General features: G+C 53.1%; 1 protein-coding gene across 1 annotated transcript in view; it reads right to left on the bottom strand.

The window, feature by feature from the left end:
* The window catches only part of PSD (pleckstrin and Sec7 domain containing), a 43,771-nt gene that overhangs the window by 13,734 nt on the left and 13,620 nt on the right, over positions 1–16,417 (bottom strand). Inside the window, exons 6-11 of the mRNA XM_031061750.1 lie at positions 13,195–13,638; positions 4,446–4,640; positions 3,851–3,931; positions 3,178–3,290; positions 2,325–2,383; positions 1,685–1,774 (exon numbers count right to left, since the gene is read on the bottom strand). Of these exons, the coding sequence (XP_030917610.1) occupies positions 1,685–1,774; positions 2,325–2,383; positions 3,178–3,290; positions 3,851–3,931; positions 4,446–4,640; positions 13,195–13,638 (982 nt within the window). The remainder of the gene's footprint in view (positions 1–1,684; positions 1,775–2,324; positions 2,384–3,177; positions 3,291–3,850; positions 3,932–4,445; positions 4,641–13,194; positions 13,639–16,417) is intronic.

The following is a 16,417-nucleotide window of genomic DNA, read 5'->3' as shown; positions in this document are numbered from 1 at the left end:
AAAGAGTGCCTTCCCTGGAGGAGCTGGCTGAGGCTGCCCAAGATCCCCTTGCCAGTTCTTCTCCCAGCACTTTCTCCATCTCACCTGCCCCAGAAACCTACTCCCCCTTGCACAGGCAGGGGGTTTCCAAAGTGGAGCGGTGCTTCAGGTGCTTCAGAAGAGCTGCAGCCTGCCCTGCCTGAGTTCCTCACAGTGTCTTTCACTCCCCCTCCCCAGCATGGCTCCTGTACAGAGGCGGCTGGAATGCGGCGGTGGGAAGCACCGCAGCTGCAGAGGGAACAGGCCATTTTTAGCAGAGCAGCCTCCCAGCTGCTGGGCTGAGCTGTGCAGGGCTGTGCTGCAGCACTGCAGCCTTCTTCCACCTCCTTATACCCAGCAAAGGCCTTGGTCCCTGCCCGTGAGGGAAAGCCTGTAGCTTCATGGCACCTCCTCACCCTCTGTCTGGGAGCTGATATGGTAACTTCATCTTATGTGTTTGAAGTGCTGGTGTTCTGAGGGGCTGAGTTTAATAGGGCAATGCCTCAAGTGTGGGCACTCAACCATGGGGCAGTGAGGGATGTAAAGGGGACACACCAAGAAGTGTGTGGAGCTCAGATACTCCAAGGTGTAGCAGCACTGAAGGGCCAGGGTTCACATTTCACAGGTTTCCATCCATTTTGTGTGCCTAAAGCCTTTTCTGGAGCTGGGTTTAAAATTAGAGGAGAATTTTTCCTGAGTAACTCCTTTTACTGGTGAAGTGTGGGCTGAGAGGGAGGACAGCCCTATTGAGAACTGCTGGTAACCCCTTAATGATGGGGTGAGCGACACAACCAGGAATAGACCCACAAAGGCTGAAAAGGGAGCTCAGCTTTTCATCCTCTCTTGCCTTTTTTCATCAACCACCTCCCCCCCCGCTGTGGCTCCAGCACCCTGTGGGAACCCATCTTCCACATCATGAGTATTTGCCAACTGCAGCGCTTCACCAACAGCAGCAGTTTCTGCCCAGCAGACCCCATGGGAGCTAAGCCTATTCCCAGGGTCTGAGACAGGGAGACAGCAGCTCAGAAAATCCTCCTGAGAGCAGGCAATGCCACAGAAGTGCAGCAGTCCAAGGCCAGAGGCGCTTGCTGAACACTGCTCTCCCTGACCAAGCCCCTCTAGGAACTGGGTCAGGCAGGGAGAAGGCAGGAGTCCCCCAGTCCTACCAGTGTGGTGAGTTCCCAGCTCCGAGCTTTTAACCTCCAGCCCACTCTCCCCATTGCAATGCCTTGCCCATGTCACCTCTGCCCCAGAGATGGCTCCAGTCCCAGGGCCTGGCCAAAGTTTTGGGCCCCAGTGCTTCAGGGAGTCAGAAAGGGCTGAGTACCACAGGACTGATGGTGGGAAGCCTCTGGCTGCAGCTGTGCAAACCAGCCCTAGTAAGCTGCCCCATGTGTGCTCCCTTGCCTGCAATATAGGCACAGCAAGAGCAATGAGGGAATCAGAACCCCAGGCAAAGCTCACATGTCCTGCTGGGGGAATGGAGCAGCCCATGTTGCCCTCAGCAAAGCAGGAGCACAACTGCAGGTTCAGGGATCATCACTGTTCTTGCATGTAAATGCATCTTGCATTCATAGCATCTCAGGTAGCCCTCCATGTCATCCAGCCCAAAGCTCTCACTTCTGCTCCTGCTGCTTGGCCAGCCATGGAGAACAACCAAATTTACCTTGAGCAGCTCCTTGGGGAAATCAGTGCCTCCATTGAGTCCCTCCAAGTTGCCAATGAAGTCGGAGCAGGACATTCTCTTCCCAATGTTCTGGGGGAGTCAGGGGGAGAGAAACATCAGGATTTCCTTTGGGACAGAGGTCACTGCTGGCTGAAGCAGGTCCCACAGCCCAGGAACAAACACACCAATCTCTGCAGAGGGGTGAGGGACCAGCCCAGTCTCTGGAAGGCTGCTTGCAGGTACGGGGAAGCTGCTGGCTTTGCAGAGACTCCAGGAGTTTTAAATAGGCTCCTTTTTCAAAATTGTGTGCTCCCTGCTCCCAAAGGCAGCTGGTTTTGGAGTCTCATTCCCACCTTCTTTTCCTGTTCAGTTTTCTTTTCTGTCCTTGTTCCAACTCTACATCTTTCAGCTCAGCAAGTCTCCTTCAAAGCCCCACTCTCTCCTTCATTAGCCCCTCCTCTAATTAAGCCTTTCTCGCCTCTCCTCACCAAACACATTAGGGGTGACAAGCTCTTATGGGCACAGGATCCCATGCCTCCTGCTCGTGTGGCACTGTTCTCACCTTTCCCTGAGCACCTACAGTTTCAGGGTGGTGAGGTCAGACAGGGGACAGACTGAAACAGTGGCAGTGGTGACTTACATGTCCATGCAAATCTGTGTTTAGCAGCATCAGGGCGCACGTGAGGGTGTGGGCTCCATCTGCAGCACAAGCACAGGACAGGAATTAGAGCCCCCAGCCCAGCCCTGCAGCTGGTGCTCCAGTGCCTCAGCATCTTAAGAAAGCTATGGGGTCTCTGAGCCCCCGAGACAGCACTGAGCCCCCTCCTCCCACCCTGGACACTGCAGTGCTGACAGCATGCAGGTAAGTAGGTAAGAGGCTGCTGGTTCCAAACCTCAGCATACAAATTCCCATCGAGCCTGCTGCCCCTATAGCCAGGCAGTGATGCTGCTGCTAATCCTGCAGAGCTTCTAGCATGGCAAGGTAGGACAGACACAGCCTCAGCCAGCCAGGCAGCCCAAACCTCACCAGTGCCAGAGCCAGCCCAGAGCAGGCCCACTCTGTGTGAATGCACACAGAAGTGGTGTGAAGACATGAAATAGCACAAAGCAGGTGTCTGTGCTCCTGAAATGCTAGGCTAGGGACCTCACTTAGATATTCCCTGAGCTGAGGGTCTGAGAGCGGGGGTCTATTTGGTGAGGACTCTGCTAAGTGTGTCTCTTGTGCTAATCTGCTCAAGGTCAAAATTAAGAATGGGTTGAGCCCTAATTATGCATCATCCAACCAGATGAGGCTTAAAAAAAAAATCTGAAGCAGCTGTCATTTGAGGGAAATGACATACTGGGACTATCTTCTAAGGCATCAGTATAGGCTCTCTGCCTGCTCTCTAGTTTCAGTTTGAGTACATTCACTGAGCTGACAAACACATAAGCTCCTCTAAAACACACACATGCACACACAGACACACACTCCCCACAGACATGCAGTTTCTTACCTTCTGAGGAGATGGCATTGGGATTACACTCATAGTAGCGCTGGGAAAAATGAGCCAGCACTCGCTCTCGCTCTTGCGTCTCTCCCATCAAGGCCAGCTCTTTCAGAAAGGACCTGAAAAAGCAGTAGCAGGGTTGGTCACACATGAAGCCCACTGCAGTTTCTTCAACTCACCCTGTGCAGGAATGGAGCTGTGCTTTCTGGTTTTGAGACCTTCCTGTGTGCTGGATGAAGCCCTGTTTTGCACAACCTTCCCTCCCTCCAAACCCACTGTGGGACTGTCCTCCAAGGCCACAGCACCATATCCTGCTGGCACATCACAGAGACCTACAACCAATCCCAGGAGCTACACTGGGAAAGGAGGTAGGTGTAACAACAGAATGATTTGAGTTCAAGACCTGGAAAGTCAGGCCTACGTGAACCAGACTGTCATTTAACTGCACTGACCATTGAGTTAGGACCAGGAATGTTTTTTCTTGGTTGCATGGCTGAGAGACTATCTTGGAAATCACCCTCTCCTGTTTAAGAGGTAAGAGGATCTCCAGGTGGCAGTCATGGGGTCTGCTTGCTCCTGCAGATCTCTGTGTGTTTGCAGAGGTGCAGAGGGCACAGTCTGTTGGGACCCCACTCTGGTGACCACCACAGGCACACATGTACACACGCTCAGTTCTGACCTGAGAGCCTGATCCAGACTCATCCCTGTGAACACGAAGAACTTCAGATATTCCCCTGCCACCATCCGGCTGAACTCATTGCTGAAATAGAAAAGGGGGAGGGCGAGAATGGAATTGACCAGGCTGTGGGGATAGCCAAAGGCACGCAGGGGTTGGGTGGATTCCAGGAGGCTGGGAGCTCCCCAGGGTTGCAAGAAGCGTGCCAGGGACAGAGACACCCCATGCTCCCACGAAACTCAGAGAAGCCACCCACAAATTCACTGGGAATACTGGGCATGTAACAGAAAATGGAGAAGCTATAGAGGGAAGGGCCCCCAAGAGGTCAGCTGGCCATCCCCATGCCCCAACACCTTACTGAAGCATCCAAGATGTAGTCATGGTAGGAAGGTACGAAAATCTGGACATCTCCTAGGTTTTAAGACCTTTAGAGGGAACACCTGGTGCAAATGTACCAGTGATGAGGAGCGGGTTTTGTGGTCCTGCCAGCAGTTCCTTGCCAGCCTGGTGCCCCACAAGGGCAGCAGCTGCAGGTGCACTGTGGGTGCAAGTGAGCTCCTTGCAGAATGGAACATTCCTTCCAAATACCCACACGTACTTCTTCCCCAGGTGGCGAGCCACATCTGCTTTTTTAAAGCCATCCAGGTTGTAGAGCCTCTTGGCCAGGCGTTTGGCAGCCTCCAGGTCAGCCTTGTGTCCATTGGAAAGGGTGTCCGTGCTGCCCAGGGCCAGCTGCTCCACGCTGTCCATCTCCGACTCCGAGTCTGAAACCAGCTGGCTCTGGGGGCGCTCGCTGCAATGGGAAGGGACACTCCACGTCAGCCTGCCTACAGACCCCCACCTTGTTCAGCTTCTCAGGAAATGCATGCTCCTCACCCTGCTTTGGAGACTAGCTACTCACTGCTGGGACCCAGCATGACTGCACTGGTCAGAGACACTCTGAGGTCAGCTAAGGGAGCTAGGGAAGGCGTAGGAATGCAGGTTTGGGAGGAGGGGTGGGGTGATGGGACAGCACCAGTGACTGACTGGACCAAGGCACTCAAACCAACATTCATAGTGGATGTGGAAGGAAAGGACAACTACTCCAAAGTCCCCCACTTTGAACTTGTGAAACTGTATGTGTGGGCTTAGGCTCTGCCAAGCTCAGCTGTAGCAGAGACTTGGAGCAGAAACATGTGCAACATCACATGCTGTTCTACAGCTCTGTACTCATTTTTAATCTGGACAAACTCCTCGTGCTGCTCTCAAGTGCAGTTTCTACCCAAAACAAGACAACTCCCATTCCTTCATTCACCTTTGCCCACCCACTGATTTCAAAGCACTACACAGATGGCAGAGATGAGGCAGAGAACAAAGGAAAAACCCCCCAGCCTCCCAGCTCTCAGTGGAGCGCTGTCTTCCCCAGGCTGCCCATCAGCTCTCAGCCCACCACGCCTTAAATGGCCATGTTAGGAGACACTCTTGGCTTGGCCCCCAAAGCAATCTGACTCAGCTGCGCAGAAGTTATCCCGACCAAAAGCTGGTTGAATCTAATCAACAACAAATGTTAAGCAACTTTGACCTCGCCCAAATTTTCTGGCAGCCCTTACAATGTTCCAGTCTGATTTATTTTTAAAAGTCTCTAATTGAGTTTTAAGAGGCCTGCTCTCCTGAGCCAATTACCCAGGCCAATCTCCTTGAGGCTCTGCTTTTTTCAAGAAGGACGAGCCTCCTCCTGCTCAGCGCTGCCTGTCGCAGGGGAGCCCTGCACAACACTGGCAGGCTGCCTCACGCCTTGGGGGCTCTCAGGGGCCATCCTCTCCACCTTCCTGCCACCCCCAGCCAGCATGCAGCTGGAGAAGCTGCTCTGCACTAAACCTGTGGGTCAGACACTTCCCTGGTGCAAGTTCTTGGAGAGATGTGCTTTGCTCAGACCACTGCTGAGCTCAGTGGTGCCAGGGGATGATTGTGGCAAGACCTAGATGGGTGGCCAAGGCAGATTTGTGCCCACTTGGCTCCAGTCCTCCCTAGGGAGACTATCCATCACTCCAATGCACCCTGGTGGAAGCAGCCACAAGAGTGGTCACAAGATCACCCTGAGCTCACCAGGTGTGACTCCACCAGCTCTGGGGAGCTGGGCAGGCAGCTTCCAGCATCACTGTCTGCATTATGAGTACACCCCATCCTGTGGGCAAATCTCCCACCTGCCTAAAAGCTCTTCTCCTCCCAAAACAGCCACATCCAAAGGTGCTGCTGGCATGGGCCCTGGTGCCTGACTGTGCCTTCACTGTCTGGCATGGTCAAAGCTGCTCTGAGGGGTACCCAACAGCAGAACAGGCTGGTGCTGCTGGGCACACACCTGGGCCCCACTTCAGCTCCTTGTGTGGCAGCTGTCACTGTGACCTCAACCAAGGACAGAGGTCACAGGCTCTTTGATTCCCAGAGGCAGAGGACATTAATCCATCCCAGCAGCTGGCACCTGCCAGCCATGGGTTGTGGTGACTACATTTTTTTGCTAAAATCTTTATCTGTTATCACAAGGGCACAGGCACTGTCCCCTTTGCTGCCCAGTGGTTCCAAGCGTGCTCTTCCAGCTACAAAATGCAAAGCCACCCTCTAACACTCTCCATGGTCCAAGTGCATCCCCAGAGCAAGTTGCTGCTCAGTCACCCTCTCAAAATACTTTAATTCTTTGCATCATCCCTAACACTCTGAATATCCTTCTAGACCTTATCTATCCTGCCTGAGAGGTTGTCCCCCCTCACATGGACAGTTCTGGGAGCATCCAGGGAAAAACCTAGAGCTCCAAATCTTCCCCCATAACCTCTCTTCCTAATCTATGGTCCTCAACTTTCCTACCTAGTGCTGAGCATTCAGGTGTGGGGCCACTTAAAAAATCTCTCTTGCCCTTCAATACCTGTAACTCCCTGCTGGTCCCAGCCTGTGACTACAATTCCTGCCTTGCTTCTTGCAATGGGCATTCAGGGATCTCAAACCTTGAGTCCAAAGTAGCTCTACCAGTGAAATTTGTTCCTCCCTCCCTCACCAAGCTCCAGCACTTATTTGGTGTTTTACAGCAAAGCATAACCTTGCTCTCAGGATGAGGCTCTATTCAACCATGCGGTGAAACGGGTTTTATTCTAGCACTCAAGCCACTCTCATGCAGTTAAATATGGACAGTCAGCCTCTGTAGGCTCAGTATGCCCCCTTTGTGGTCCCTGTCTGCCACCACACAAAGCCACAACTGGCTTGGAGAACATGCAGCTTAAAGACAGAAAAACAAGAGCCCAATTCTCAAACAAACGGAGAGCAGAGCAAGAGACGTGTCCATGTCTGAGGTAATTGAGGTTATGCTAATTTTCTCACCAATGAGCTAATTGCAGGTCTCAGGGTAAGGGTTTTTTGGTGTGTTTAGTAAAGTGACATTTTAGTTTGGCTTGAAGAAACACTGAGATCATACTTTTTACATTAAATACACACTTAAGGAATAAAGATCAAATTTGATACTGGGCAAGTATCCTCAGTGTGCATGAAATAAGTCACTCCTGAGCAGACACAGTGCTAGCTCATCCCTCTCCCAGCTGCCACTACTCATGTCATTGGGAGCACAGGTCACCTCAGAGGCGTTTCCTAGAGCCCAGAGTACTGCAGTGAGGCACATCTGGGGGTCTCTGCAAGGAAGACATGTCATCCAGCACAGGGCTCAGGGTGCACCCTAAGACAGAGGCCCTTCACTGACCACCTCCCACCCCAGCTCAGCAGGACTTGTGCTCCCTGCCCTGGAAAGCTGCTGCAGAATCACAGTCCTGCTCAGGGCCACTGTACCAAGCACACTGCTTCTTCCAGGGCCCAAATGTTCTTTCCCAGAGCCAAACACTCATTTCCTGTAGCTGGATCATCATCTCACCCCAATATTGCTCCTCTAGCCAACTGCCTGTAGCCCAGAAGCAAAGACCACAGCACCTTCCCTGGCTGCATTGCAGTGTGTCACTGCAGGAGTCCTGACATCCTATCCACCTTGTCACCATCAACCAAGCTTACTTGGCACCATGTTCACTTGGTTTTACAGCAATCAGGAGCAAATCTTCTCCCCCGGATGTGGAGCAGCAAGAAGGCCCAAGGGGCTGACCTCCACCTCCCAGATGCCAGCAGAGACACATCTGCGTGGTGGTACCCTTCCTGCAGCAACAACCTGCTCCCCAGGAGCTGGGGTGTGCTCAGCTGAGCTCCTGGGCTGTCCAGGTCTGTCCTGACACAGCTCCAGGCAAGACACCTGCTGTGGGAAACTCCAGACCATTAAACAATTCAAGTACCTCTTGCTCCCCACATGAGGCTGGTTTCATCCTAAACCATGGTAAGGAGTCTGGTGCAGATCCACAAGGGACAGGTGCATAGGGCAAAGCAGCACTCCCCTCAATTCTGGAAGGGGAAGCCATGTGCATAGCTAGATTGCCTCTGCCAAGCAAACCAAGCCTGCCTAATGTTGCTGCTAAGAATGTACCAGACCGGATCTTTGGCTGAGCTAAATAAACACAGCTCCCTCCATCGGTCTCAGTGGAACGACTTTGATTTATGACAGCAAGAATCTGGGCCAGTTCATTCCTCACAGAATTGAAGTTAGGGCTGGGAGGACACTTGAAGGTCAGCTAGACCAGCTTCCAACCACAGGCTCGGCTGGTTGTGCTTTCTGGCAGCTCTGGAGTCTAACAATCACCCAGCCACAGCAGCACCCACCAGTGTTACTGCTGCCAGATCCAGATAGGACTGAACTTTGGGCAGCTGTGCCCCTCCTCAGTCTTGTTTCTCTGCAGACTTCCAGAACCCCCCCTGCAGCACCAGCATTCTCTGGAGATGTCTATTTGTCCTCCATCACTCCCCTCACCAGCTCTTCTTGTGAGGGACACAGCTGCTCCTGTAGAGGGCAAGGACTGACACTAAAATCCCACCAAACAATTTCTGGTGTGAGCCAAGAGCCTTAAATGTTCAGTTACTCACCTGCTGGATGGAGAGTGGTCTTCTCCTTCAAAGACACAGATGCCATAGAGTCAGCACAGGAAAACCTGGGTGTCTTGGACCCTCGGGCCAAGACCAGCCTAGGGGCTCTGAGTCAGATCTGAGAGCTGAAATTAATGCCTGACACACGGGGCTGCATCCCACAGGTATGTGCTGCTGCTCATGCCTCTGCAGAGAGACCTGCCATCCCTGGGATCCACTGTCTTTTATGCTGTGGTGGGCTGATGTGTTCTGTGTCCTGGCTTCTGTTGCTCTCCATGGCTTGACATAGCTTGCATAGGGGAAAATTCCCCCCAGGCTTGTCCTTTATTTCTTGCTGTGCCAATGCCTGTGGGGAGACCTCTTCATCCTGCACTCCAGCCTTGTCTCCCTACTGCGCTATCACCCCATACCTCCCTTACCCTATCTTCATCCTTTTCTCAAGGTCCAGCTTCCCCTGCTCAGCTCTCAGCCTGAGTCTTCTGCATCACACTCCGAATCCACCCCACGGGGCCCCAGACTGGGCACAGCCCTTCACGGCATCCTCACCAGTTTGCCCAGTGCTACCTTGGAGCTCAGGTCAGCCGAGAGACCTGCGCTGGCCCCGGGAGGGGAGGGGCAGCGCCTCTCCGACCGCTGCAGTAACATAAGGAACCTTATAAAGAGAGGCAGCGGAGCTGGCTGCCGGGCCCCGTGCTCTAGCACACGCCAGCAGCCCCCGCCCCCCCCACACAGCCGCGGCTCCAGGGCCGAGCTCTCCCTCTAGCGAGGCTCCAGGCGTGCTGCCCTCGCCCTGCTGTCTGGCCATTTTCACCTCGGTTCGCAGCCTCACCTTTGATGTTGCCTCTCCCGCCTACCCTTCTTTCTGTCCCACCGCAGGCAAGCCCCGATGAGGTCCCAGCAGAACCTGCCTCGCTCGGGGGTCGAGTCACGTCTCTTCCCTCCGCGGACTAACCTTAGGGACCGGCACGGCTGTGCCCGAGGCCAAGGCTGGTTCCAGAAGAGTGGGATTGCAGGGAAGCTGGGTAGCTGGATTTCAGGGGTCTTGCAACCCCAGAGAGATGCAGGTCGCCCATTTACATTCCTCCGGGGCTGATGCCCCACAGTCCACAGTGCCTACCTGTACAGGACTGGGCAAGCCAAGTGACCCTCTGGACACCTGCTTGCACCAGCACATGGCCAAGTCCTGCAATCTGGACCTGCAGCTGCAGAAGTCTGGCTGTCACCACTGAAGTAATGTCCCTGTAATCTCCCAGGGCTGCCCGAGCTCCTACCCCCACCATCCTGCCAGCACTGCATCCATCCCTGGCTGGCTTCCCTGGGTCCGAAGGATTCCCTAGCCCTGGGGAGCTCTGCCTCCACACATGCTCTGCAGAGATCTGTCATAGCCACAGGGACAACCTGCTTTAACTGAAGCTCTCTGCCCAGTGAGAGCAAGGGAGCTGCACACTTTCGCCTCCTGCCCAAATCAGGTGATAACCTACTCACAGAGCCTGTCCTGGAGATGTCACTGCTGGGTGTCCCACTGTGGGCAGGGCAGGGAGAGTGTTCTGTCTCTGCTCCATCCCTTTCAACTAAGCCTTCTGGAGTAGGTGCAGGCATCCCAGGGGAGGCCTTTGTAGGTCTGCACTTAGACATACTTCCCACATACAAGGTCAAGATAAAAGCATGGTCTCAACTATTATGTGCTGAGGTACACCAGAGCCTTGGTATAAGCAACAAGGCTGCATGACCCAAGGCCACTGGCTGTGGGGGACACCACATCTCCCCAGCAATGCAGGGCATCACTGATTGGCCATTCCTGCCACTGAGGGAGGTGGGAAGTCACAGGCTGCAAGGCTGTCTCCAACCCGGATCCCGACCCCAACTATTGCAACAGTTAGCAGCAAAGCTTTTGGGGCCACAAGGACAGCCACGGGGCAGCACATGCAGGCCCAGACCCACTGGTGCTCATGACCAGCCACACCAAAGCCCTGCAGCCTGAGGTCACCTCTGCCAGCCCTCAGACTGACAATATAAAGCACAGTCTCCTCCGCAGAGTCCCCCTGCCCCCACAGTCTATCTGTGCTGGTGGCAGTCAGCCTGTACTGCTTGTGCCCATGGACAACCTGCTTGTGCCCATGGACAGTGGTGAGTGCCTTGCTCTGGCCCTGCTGGCACAGGTGATGATGCACTATAGTGACTGCAGAGGTTCCTAACTCCTTTCCTCACCAATTTCCATTGAATACCCCTTCGTGGGAGAATTACAAGGATAAGCTCTGCTCAATCAGCCCTGCCAGGTGTCAGGATCAGCTGGTTCCAGTGCATGGGAACCTTTGAGCAATCAGCCCAGCCACATCTTCCTCAAACTACTTGGGAATATTCAGCTTCATGAGAGTCTAGAAGCTCCACTGAGAGTCTAGAAAGTGGGTAGCAGCAGTGATTGGGAATAGGAAACTTCTTGGATCTCTCCCTTGCCAGAACCCCTGCCCCCTGAGGACTGATCCTGCGGATGATGGGCTGTCCCAGACTCTGGTCCCACATGCCTTTGCTGCTTCCCAACCCAGTTCCTGCTCCCAGCCCCAGTCTCCACTCCTTTCCACTGCACCAGATGGCAGATTCCAACCACACCTGCCCCTCTGTCCACTGTTGCCTGTGGGACTGGGAGGGGAGGCTCACTCCATGCTGGGGAGCAAAGAGCTGGACTGCTCCCTGCTGGGGGCCTGCAGCAGGGCCCTGCTCCTCCACGCCTCATGTCTCACTTCTTTCCTGCAGTCTCTGCTTCAGGCCACCACTGGAGCCAGGGTACCTGCTCACCTGCTGCAGGGCAGCATGGTAGATCAGAACAGTCCAGGACATGGGCAAGAAACAGGCTCTGAGCTGGAAAAAGCAAGGGCTGTGCAGGGACCTACTGATAACCAAGGGAATAGTTTCTAAGCACGGAAAGGTAGTTGCTTGGGACTCTGCATACATGTGTAACAGAAGGTGAGGCTGGCAGTGATGGTGCTATGGGAAGCCCAGGCCTTGGGGTCCCCAGGCCAGGGAGCACAGTGGGGACTGCAGCTGCATTTCCCCTGTGCCCCTCTGTCACCAAAGTAGAAGGACTCCTGCCAGAAGAGGAGATGACAAGAGGTCCAGCAAAGGTGGGCTCAGCAAAGATCTAGGGCAGCTTGAGGTGTACATAACATCCTTCCATGGCCAGCACTGCTCTGAAACCTGAGCCAGGAGGGGAGAACAGCGCTGCCAGCATGCTCTGTGCTCCACTGACTGTAAACCAGTGAGGAATAATCTCTGTTAAGCCACCCCATTGCTGCTCCTGCTGCCAGCTGTGTCTCTGCACCCTCATACCTGCCTGTGCCCCTGCATTGCCATGCTGCGGTACAATGGCATCCCATGCACAGTTAGTCAGATACTGTCCTTTTGGTTTCCCCAGGGTGCTGTGTTTCAGTCCCTTGCCTTGGCACAGGAATAGGAAGCCAGTTCTTTCTGCAGAGAGCACTGATCATGGCTGGATACTGTCACCCTTCACTGCCATGTGCCTCCCAGACATGACTGGTTTTACTGCACAAATTTTGTCAGGCCTCTGCGCTACCACGTCTCTGGCTTCAGTGTCCCAAAGGCAGGGAAGGCCTAACCCAGCTCCTCTCTGCCCCAAAAGGCCCTTGGACAGACCCAAGGACTATAGAGCTTATGCAATATCCCACTCCCCTCTCTTGACTGCAGACACCAGAGAAGACACAGAGCTTAGATCTTCACCTGGCCACCGCAAGCTGAGCCTACAGAGATGGCACAGACTGTGACCAGAAGTGACATAGGTTTGGTATGGAAAAGACAAAAGCCTGGAAAGCAGATGAGGGTTTCAGGATGCTCATCTTTCCATCTTCCAACATAAACAAAGCTGAGTAGGTTCAGGAAGCCAGAACATCAGGCACAAGACCATGGGGCTCCTGGCTTTAAGAAAAAAGTGGCTGCAGTGCAGATGACAAGGAACAAAGTCCACAGTAGGGAAACATTGTCAAATTTCTACTGGTAGTCAACTTCAGACTGGTCTCTCCCCATACCATCACTGATACTGGACTGCCTTGCAATGAAAACCCCCACAGGACTGAAGTTCTGGCATTCCCTGCTTGATTGGCTGAAGAAAATCTCACAGTCCTCCAGAACCTACAAAGCTGGCAAAGATGGAAAAGGAGTCGTGCTCCCATCAACACACCTACCACAATACCATGGTGATCACTGGCCTGATCAGCCACTGCCTAGAAAATCTAGCACATGCAGTCCTGACCCTTCCCCAGCAACACAAATTAGGCTCTGGCTGCAAACCAGACCTCACAGCACCAGATTCCACATCAAGCCTTAGTGGCCCAGCTGGACAGCAAGAAACTTTGGTCACTCACCTCATGTTGGAAGCCAAGGGAGTGCCAAAGCTGTCCTCTGAGTGGCAAGGGCTGTGCCGAGTGCCCTTTCTTCGTCTGCCCCGTTCCTCCTCCCTCTCTGTCCAGGGGGCATCTGTGGCTGAACTAGTCCCAGAGTCTGGCTCTAAGTGAGCCAGAGGAGCAAAGCTCTCCTCGATCACCTTGGCGCTGTCTCGGATTTTTCCCTGTATTTCTGGGGTGAGGGTTGGGAGGTCAAAAGTGAAAAAGGTCCCATGGGTACGGGCTGGAGAAGAAAGGATGTCAATGGAGTCCAGGCTGGTGTAAGATGTGCCTTTGGCTCGATGGGACTCCATAATGGTCTCAAAATGTTTGCTGAAAGAGTCCATGCCATCCTTGGAGAGGCTGTGCCCTAGAAGGAAGGGCACTGGAGACTTGAGCATACCCTGTGTGTCTCGGTCCATGATCCTAGAGGGAAAGAAAGTGAGAAGAATTGATCATTGAAGAGCAAGGGATCAAAACCCCAAAACAGAAGCCCACATACTGCTTCAGGAGGAAACTGAGAAGAGTAGAAATCTCTTCTGAACATCTGTAGACCACCAAGGAAATGCCTCACCTGCCCAAGACACCATGGGAAGCAGGACTGGGCTGGCCTCCCTCCAGACATATGCTTCTCCTTTAATGCACCACAGACTTTTGTTCCTTTAGTGGCTCATCCTCATAAGAAGCTTATGAGATGGCTACTGCTCCCAATCACTTGACTTGAGCTAAGATCCAATAAAGGGCTCAAGTACTAGAAGCGGGATGTGGTTCAGCTCCATTTCCAACCAAAACTGGAAGTGGCAGAATTTTTCATGAGCTTTCATGAACCTTCTATCACCAAGAAGGCTCCTCCTGAAGCTGCTCAGGACAGCATGACACCTTCCTCCATGAACACTGCACTGTGGTCACCAAGTACTGTGCTCAGAGCATGACCAACACTCACCTGCAAGGTCTGCTGGCTGATCCACAAGGTGATGTTGAGTCCCAGGAGCCGTGTGTGACTGAGCACACAGCAGTACTGAGCTCCAGGTTTCCCCAGGCAGCACACAGGGAGCTTCATACCCATCTCTGGGCTTGGGGATCTGAGCTCACCCATGCCCTGGAGGCCATGATTGGTCCCTAGCTTGTCATCTTGTCAGGGAACAGCCCCACAGAAAGGTCCAGCCTGTCTCCAGTGCTGGTCTAAGTCCAGCCCAACACAGAATTTTCTAAACCCTGGAGCCCTGAGTGTTCTGCCCTGTAAATGAGGTGAAGTACAGCCTGCCCACCTGCCTAAGCCCATGACAACATGGATGTTTCCAACCCAGGGAACATCAGTGCTTCAGCAGTACAAGCACAAACACAGCCCTAAAAGCCTACTTTACTCATAAGCTGCTATCATTTTATTAAAGCAGCAGAAAAGCACTTCTTATGCCACTCTCTCCTCTGATTAAAGGAGAGGAACTGCTCCAGCCTGTCATAACATTTGTTATGAAAAAACAGCTTCCTACAGAGGGATCAGAAGATGCGTTGCTGTAACACACACCAAATTATTTCCATTCATTAGCCTTCACATGCCACTCAAAAATCTCACCCCAATTACTTCAGTAGACCAAGAGCTGGCAGCTTGACTCCCCCAGAGTGCCAGCTGGTTTCAAGGGGAGTGCAGTGAAGCCAGACACAGGTAAGAAAGGCAGGGTGCAGGCTGATCTCACCCATCCACCAGTGTTTTCCTGGCTGTGCAGCACCATGTGACGCTTCTAATTCCTGTAGGAGCCCCAGGAGCAGCCACTTCTGAAGTGGCTTTTGGTGAGGACAAGGCAGAAGAGACCTCTTTAACATCTGCAGATGTGCTTTACAGATGCAAATGTGCATTCTCCATCCTTCCTGCCCATCCCCATGCGACTAAACCAAGCTAATGCTGTTGAACAGCATGAGGAGGGTGAAAACTGTGCCAGGGAGGACAATACCAGCAGATTGGAAGGTATCTTGTTTCCAGGAGAGGTAGTTGGGCTCATTTTTGTGATCAAGCATATTGCCACCAAGCCACAGCAGCTCCTTGCAGTCCCTCCAAGCTCCTTTGCACTACTCCTCCAGCGTGGCAGCAGCCTGCTCCTAGGGCTCAGTGTCCTCACTCTGTCCCATGCTTAGGCACAGGTACTGACCACAGGCACTGCAGTCTCCCCTGACTGTTCACACTCCCCTGCCACCTCACGCCATCATGCTGTCCCCTGCTCACCCACAAGAGCTGCAGGCACCTCCCCTGCTCATTGACAGGCTCCTGCCAGCATCACCCTGAGCATCCCATCTGCAGCCTGAGCCCGGTGCTCCATCCAGGAGCATCACCCTGAGCATCCCCTCTGCAGCCTGAGCCCAGTGCTCCATCCAGGAGCATCACCTTAGCTGTGCCTCTGTGGCCACTTTGGGCTCTTGGACAACACATTGGAGGCTTGATGCAGGTTAAGCACACACTTAAGCATATGATGAAATTGAGACCATAACCATTTTTCTAATCCCCAGCAAGGCTTGCCCTATGGCTATTTCCTTGCCATCAAGCAGCAAGCACAAAGGCTCGGGAAAGGCTTCCCAAGCAGCATATCTAAGGGCTTTTCTAGGCAAGGCTTGCAGGGACAAAAGGCATCACTGCCTCCCATCAGCCCTCTGTGCTCTCGGGGGAGCAGAGCATTCCCTAGCAAAGCCTATTCTCTCTTATCAGCCCAAGGCACCCATGCTGAGGGCCAAAGCAGGCTCTTCCTATAGCTTAGCCAGCATGTCTGCTGATGCTTAGGGAGGAAGGGAATTGAGCCTGCTCTCACTGACAGGTCTCAGCTCTCTTGGACTAATAGGAACAAAGACAGTAAAGGCTTAGACTAGTCATTAGAGTCAGTAGACATAACTGAATATATTCAGGAAGCAGATTTGCTGGAAGAAGACAACATTTCTTCCATTGCTTTTCATGTCTTGTTTGATTTGGGGTAATTTTTTTTTTTTTTTTTGCTGTTAGCCTGCTCTCTTATTTTGGGAGGTTAAATCACAAAAGAAGATTCTGAACTTTGGCTAGAACATAAAGCACAAGAAGGTAGTACCAAGCCAAAGGTAGTACCAAACTCTTAAAGCTAGATTTTCAAAGGGATGTCCATGTCTAAAAGCTGAAAATCAGCATCAAAAAGCACTTCAGTGGTTTTGTAGGGCTGGTCCTTCCCAACAACCAGGACAGGCGCGGGGT

Source organism: Geospiza fortis, unplaced genomic scaffold, assembly GCF_000277835.1.
Source record: "Geospiza fortis unplaced genomic scaffold, GeoFor_1.0 scaffold130, whole genome shotgun sequence".
NCBI lineage: Eukaryota > Metazoa > Chordata > Aves > Passeriformes > Thraupidae > Geospiza > Geospiza fortis.
This window is presented reverse-complemented; position numbering and strand designations above follow the sequence as displayed.